This window comes from Grammomys surdaster, unplaced genomic scaffold (genome assembly GCF_004785775.1).
Source record: "Grammomys surdaster isolate TR1022 unplaced genomic scaffold, NIH_TR_1.0 133, whole genome shotgun sequence".
Lineage (NCBI taxonomy): Eukaryota > Metazoa > Chordata > Mammalia > Rodentia > Muridae > Grammomys > Grammomys surdaster.
The window spans coordinates 316,823-323,515 of record NW_021604591.1 but is presented as its reverse complement, the minus strand read 5'-3'; the positions used below and the strand labels follow the sequence as shown (position 1 = coordinate 323,515).

The 6,693-nt window shown below is 49.7% G+C and overlaps 1 protein-coding gene across 1 annotated transcript in view; it reads right to left on the bottom strand.

Moving 5' to 3' along the window:
- Mxd1 (MAX dimerization protein 1) overlaps positions 1-6,693 on the bottom strand; it is a 20,467-nt gene continuing 13,774 nt past the window's right edge. The window contains exons 4-6 of the mRNA XM_028762422.1: positions 4,073-4,187; positions 2,470-2,629; positions 1-2,107 (exon numbers count right to left, since the gene is read on the bottom strand). Of these exons, the coding sequence (XP_028618255.1) occupies positions 1,881-2,107; positions 2,470-2,629; positions 4,073-4,187 (502 nt within the window). The 3' untranslated portion in view covers positions 1-1,880. The remainder of the gene's footprint in view (positions 2,108-2,469; positions 2,630-4,072; positions 4,188-6,693) is intronic.

Below are 6,693 nucleotides of genomic sequence, written 5' to 3'. Positions count from 1 at the left end.
TCAAATAATCACTGTTTTATGTTGGGACAGTACACTTCATATTTCAACCGAAAGACAAAATTAAAAATTAAAATGAAAAGCAGTTTAACTCAAAGGCGCAACAATAAAAACACAGAGAATGGTGGCATCTTTTAGACATCTTCTAAGTGAAATAAATACGTGTATAAGTTTGTTCCCTCCCCCTATGCAGCCCGAAGCCCTCTCCCATAGTCCTGACTTTCTGATGGCTTTGGGTGCAGTGAGCAGACATGATGCCCTTGAGGTCTAGCAGGTGGGGATCCAAGGGGACCTGCAGGCACAGCTGTATCTAGAGCCAGGCCTGGCCAGCTCCCTGAACACTACTCTGCTTAGGCTCCAGAAGGGGCTTTACAAATGAAACGGCATCCAAGCTGTGTTTCTGTGCTAATTTTCAGCTGGTATTTGGAAAACACTCCATCAAGTGGGGGAAAAAAAGCCAAAACAGGACTTTGGGACCATCAAGGAACACATGACATCCACAGTGACCCTGTATGGCTAGGATATGTCTCTGCCAGGGTATGTTTGGACTTGAGGAGGGGGTGCGTGACTGTGTAGCCGCCTGCTGCCGAGTCAGCTGTGGAGCCCTTAGGTGACACCTGTAGATCTCAGGACTGTCCTATTACCTGGTGACACAGGCTCGGCTGCAGAGCGCAGACTTTACGGAGGTTCAGACTCAGTGAAAAAGATTCACCAGAGACTGAAAACATCCAGACCTCAAAATATGAATGCAAAAATATTCAGGGGAATGAATTAATTTTGTAGACAGCTACGTACAAAGTTTCTAGAACATCTATAAAAGCAGTCATAAGAATTTATATTGCATTACATTAGTTTATATAAAATGAATAAATAGTATTTATAGGTGTTGTGTGTCTTATGTACATACACATGTGCTCCTTAAATACAAATGCCACAAGGGGAAAAAAAAATCATCCTTTTAAGCCACAGACCTGGAAGTCTCCAGAAGGAAACTTCCAGATGTGTTAAAAAATAACTTAGCAGGAGGGTTCTGGTGACACGGGAAACCCTCCTGTTCACTTGCCATGGAGAAGAAATGTGGCTTCTTTCTCTCATAGATAGTGGCTACTAGCTCAGCCAGTGCCAAAACTCAGTTATTGCTGGGAATCCAACAAGGACACAGGTGGAGGGGACCAAGGGGACAAAGAAGCAGTCACTTTCGTTATGTGGACAATGGAGATCTCATCTATCTCTGAGGTAGGACAATGTTCCAGAGACAAGTAGCATCAACAAACTCGTGGCACGGGGGTGCCTTGAGACACAGCACACACCAAGCCCCCAAAACAGCACGCAGGGGGCACACTGTTCTCCTGAGCTGCCGAGTGCCTGCTTTTAAGCAGGGCCACCACAGCACCACGGCTGGACTGCAGCAGGGCTTGCTGAAGGTGCTCCAGGCTTCTCAGTGCTCTTCGGTTTTGCTTTCAAAGCTTCCTTTGGGGTTTCTGAGACTGAGTTCCCTTTGAGAAGTTTGTTTGCTGCGGTTTCCTATGTGCCAGACAAAGCTTGAACTTCTCTCCTGGGCGAGTACCATCGTGAGCCAGAAAACTAAGGAAGATCTCATCGGCTGCAGGACAGTGCACAGGGGCTGCTGAAAGGTGAAACTTGCTTGGGGTAAGGATTCTTGGGTGCTTTGAATTGACTGGAATGTACAGTCTCTCAGCGTCGACATGTATGGACAGAGAAGCTACTGACCGCACTCACGACCACAACCCTATGTGCTTTCTGCCAAGCGGACAGAGCTGACGGTGGGCAAGGCGGTACATAAGGTTTGCGTGCAAGGGCGTCTGGACAGGTCTGGTACACTACCTAAGCAGGTGAGGTGGAGAGGACGGGTGGGCCCTCTCCTATAGCCCAAGGCCTGCCTTGTGCCCGTCCTGGAGCTTGGCTCTCTTGACACTGGCACTGGAGTAGCCCTCATCACTGCCCAGGCTCTGCATGCTGCCCCGCTCGTCCGAGTCACTCACGCTGCTGCTCCAGCCCAGGTCCCCATTGAGGTAGTCTGTGTTCTCCACATCCACGTCCACGTCCACGTCCACATCCACGTCCACGTCCACGTCCACGTCCAGCTCTTCTGCAGGATGAGACACAGCCCTCAGTGTACCTCAGAGTTCCCTCATCCCTCCTTAGGCACTGCTACCTAACTCTTGCAGAGGGGAGGCTACACCAGTCTTGCTGCTCAGCTCCTGAAGGCCTAAGCCCTGTCATTTTACAGTTTTTACTGCATTTTTATTTAGTATGTGTGTGCACAGGTGGAGATTACAGAACAACTTTTAGGAGCTGGTTTTCACTTGCACCGTTATTTCCAGGGTTCTAACTCAGGCTTAGTTGTAGTACCTTCAGTCACTGAGCCATCTTGACAGCCCTATGAACCCTATCTTATCTGCTCTGGGGTTGGCTCTGCTGCCTGAAGCCCCTCTGGTAGGTGTGACTCACCCCTGTCAGAGTCGGAGCGCTCTGAGGACACTACAGAGCCCACGCTGTCCATCCGAGTCCTCTCAGCACCCAGCTTCTCCAGCCGCCGCTTCAGGTGCCGCTGCTCCCGCTGAAGCTGGTCTATTTGGTGGACGGCTTTTCTGTCACAATCTTCAAGTTTCTGCAAATCAAAGAGGTGGTTGTTGGAGCCAATGGGTGTTCTACACAAGCAAAGAGCCTGTCCCTGCCCTGAAAATGTGCTATGCGTCCCTGGGAGGCAGGTGGCACGTCCCTTGTCAAGCATCTCTCCTAGAGGGAGAGTTGGCTGGCCAGTGACTGTGGGCTCTGTCTAACCCCAGCAGTCATGAGCTATGGGGCTGGCCTGTCATGGAGATTCAGGGAGAATTCAACAGTTTGAATCTCCCACCCCTTAGACTTGATAAGCCAAAATACACCAGATCCCTGGCCTGGTCTTCATATTCGCAGCAGCCATCGGAACACTTCTCAGAACTGGAAAGCCACAGGGCCCATGGGCTACAAAACACTTCTATTTAAAAAGAGGTTTATCCCAGCACAGTCCCGATTACAAAGCGAGTTCTCATGTCATGAAAACCCCAATTAACTTCTGTTGTTTGCAGGAGATCAGAGCCGTTTTAAAGTTCTGACTTGGAACTGTCCAGAAGCATCTGGATGCATGATTCCACAGATAACTTATTCTTACAAATCTGTCCCCAGCTCCTCGTATTCAGCAGATAATTAATGAGGGTGTTTAATTGTAGCTGTTTTGCTTCCAACTGAGGCTCTCCCAGGGCTGTCTGTATGCAGGCTGCTAACCGTTAATAAACTGGTATTTGTCTAACCAAGCTATAGCTGAATGGTGATGCTGGTTCTGGGTCAGTAGTGCACACAGAGTCAGCACAGAGACACATCAGGAGGTACTCGGGACACGTGTATGTACAAAGACCTGGTTCCCCCATGGAGCTATATTACAATTCTGGAAACACCCAGCCATACATAGGACACTGATGGACCATGTCAGTCAGTGAATCAGGGGTCCCATGACAGGGAAGGGCAGCAGAGACTTCTGGTACTGGGAGCCTTGTGCAGAGATCTGCAGCATGAGGAAAGGCTAGCCGTACAGAAGTGGGGGCAAGCTACCATGGAAGGAGTGGCAGGTATAATGGCCCTGCCTCTAGAACACAACAAGACAGGGATGGAGAGGGTACATGCGGCTGCAGGGGCAAGAGAGACCTGGTGACAGTTTGTCCCAAGTCCTTGAAGCACTAAGAATAACAGCAACAATGGGTTTGCTTCCTGGGGTACAGCAGATGTGTGCGTGTGTTATACAGCATGTAGGAGACGGGGCTCTCCTCCAGTCACAGTGGTGGGTGCGAATAGGGGCAGGCCAGGCTGTGAAATGCTTAGGTTCTGGTCATGGTGAGGATACCAGTGGCTAGAGGCACCAGGGCTTGAATTTGACTGGACCCTTTAACTAGGTTTTGGGAGGCAGGTTGGAGGAGCCCAGAGACCATCCTGGAGACACACTTTCATCTATCTGTCCCTCATGCAGCTCAGACACCCTTGCCAGGCCAGAAAGGGTGGGGCAGCAGGTCAAGGTACCTACCTTTATGTGCAATTTGGCTTTTGTCAGCAAACTCAGGGTGGTGTGTCGGCTTGACTCAGGGCCCAGCGGTACCAATCCCTTTAGCTTCTCTAGGCACAGGCGGAGGTGAGCACGCCTGCGAAAACAGGAGCACAGCAGCACTTGAGACTCCCACAACAGGCTCTGAAGTGTATGACTGCCCGGCCCAGCAAAGGCTGAGCCAGCAGTGACAGTGTAGGAGGTCAGGCTCCTGCACTCTAGAACACAGCACCTGGAGCCCCAGAGAGAAGCAGAACTCAGGGCTTCTATGTTGATTCCATTTGTAACGCTGGGGGTGTAGGTATAAATAAAATCGGCTCTATTAGGTAGGTTTTAAGTCAGGTACTCCTGAATGAGAAGACGACATGCCCTGAGGGGAGCCCTCAACCTGCGTCTCCCTTTCTAAGTCACTGAATCTATATCATTGCTGTGCACAGAATCTACAGGTTTGGAGTTATTCACTGAGGCATGCGTGCATGCATGTATGTATGCATGTATGTATGTATGTATGTATGCATGCATGTATGTATTTAATAGCAAAGATAGATGCAATCCAAACAGCCACTGCTGGGAACTGGTCAAATAAATTAAGGTATAGTCACATAGGAGAAGACTACGCAATGTGCAAAAGCTTGACACTGCTCTAAGGCCGTGACCTGAGCTGAGCACGCTGTCTGCACAGACATGGCAGGAAAGCAAGAATCCACATCCACGTGCTTCTGTGGACATGAGTCTTCAGCAACTCATCAAAAACCAGTGGGAGTAGCTGGCAGAGAAAGCAGGCAAGCTGGCACACAAGGAATGGGCATTTTTACTGAAAAACTTTTGGTTTTAAGTTTGGGTTTTTTTTTTTTTGACTGTACAGATCTACTGTTATTCTAACAAATACTCATTTTTCACATATGGGACAAGTTTATCACAGGCAATGCTAACAAATGTGTGGCTGGGAGGACCTCTCTTTCATCCTAAGTGTGCTGGACAAAGGCTGACGAGGAGGGACCACAGCCACACACAGATCCTGTGTCACAGTATGACCAAAAGCATAAGAATCCCAACTTTGGACTTCATACTTCACTGAAACCTAGGTTTGGTCTTCACCCTATGATGGAAGAGAGCCCAGGAATATGAGAAATAGGCAACTCTGAGGGCTTCCGTGTAGGCCTACCACCTCCATAAAGCCCTCCTGAGCCACAGGGAATCCTCATTTCTGGGCTTCCCCACAGGACTTGATGTCTGTCTCTCACCCTTCACTCAAACTCTTTGGGAAGCCAAGCTGCAGCTAACTCACTGCACGCACGAATGACTGCGTCAGCTGTTCCCGTGGACTTTAAGCTTCTCAAAGACACATCTCATCTCATCTACAGAGAGCTTGGCCTTGGCCAATGCTCATCCGCGTGCGCACACACAGCCAGCTACACAGAGTGCTTCAGCCGAGGGGGCACAGTGCAGGGCCTCCTGGGGCAGCACTGGGAAATGTGGCTTGGACCTCATTCAGCACAGAGGGCCTCTGAGCTCAGGGAGCACATCAGCCTGAGCTGGCAATTGGAAAGGCCTGGATGCTGGCTGTCAAGTTCTGCCCCATAGAAGAGCCCACAAGGGCTCAATAGCACTGGGGTCAGGAGGAGCAGAAGCTATGTGTGCCAATCATGCCGTCAAAATACTGCAAGAGCAGAAGCAAGATATAGTGCACATGTGTGAAAATGCCACAGTGAAACTGGCCAAGTCACACCCTAGAAAATTAATTCTAAAGAGACGCCGTGAGGGCTGGAGGCTGCTCTCCAGAGGACCTGCATGTGGTTCTCAGCACCCATGTTGGGCAACTCACAACCAGTAGAATCTGATGCCTCCAGTCTCCACAGGCAACTGCACTTACATGCATATACCCACACACAGGCACATATTTTAAAAATCTGAAGAGGAAAAAAATATGAAAATACAACTAGTGATTACATAGTTACGTGACTGACTTGCACTAACTAACCTCTCACTCTAAAGTTTACAGAATAATTAATTTACTGTCCTCCTGTGATGTGATCATACCTGTCACTGTCCCCCAGTGTCCAACAGTGGCTTTGGCTCCTGTTCCAGCAGGAGAAAGTGGTACTAAACACTGGCTCCTTTTGCCCCTTCAGCCTGTGTGTAGCAGTGCCTCACTGCCTTGAACCTAGGTAATGAACTTGGACAGCTGCAGGCTCCTCTTCCAGAGCTGTGCTGTAATTGGTGCAGACAGACAAAAGCCTTGGCCCATAGCAGCTGGAGAAGCCACGCTTCCACTGGCGCTGCAGTCGCCGTGCTTGCAGTCACAAGTGGTCTGTACTGGCAGTCCACACTGACCCACCCCACTCCTCTCGGTCAGCAAGCACCCAGGCCCTATTCTTTATTACTTTTACCCTCAATTGCTAAACAACTCAACATTAGCCGGGCAGTGGTGGCGCATGCCTTTAATCCCAGCACTTGGGAGGCAGAGGCAGGCGGATTTCTGAGTTCGAGGCCAGCCTGGTCTACTGAGTGAGTTCCAGGACAGCCAGGGCTACACAGAGAAACCCTGCCTTGAAAAAACCAAACCAAACCAAACCAAACCAAACCAAACCAAACCAAACCAA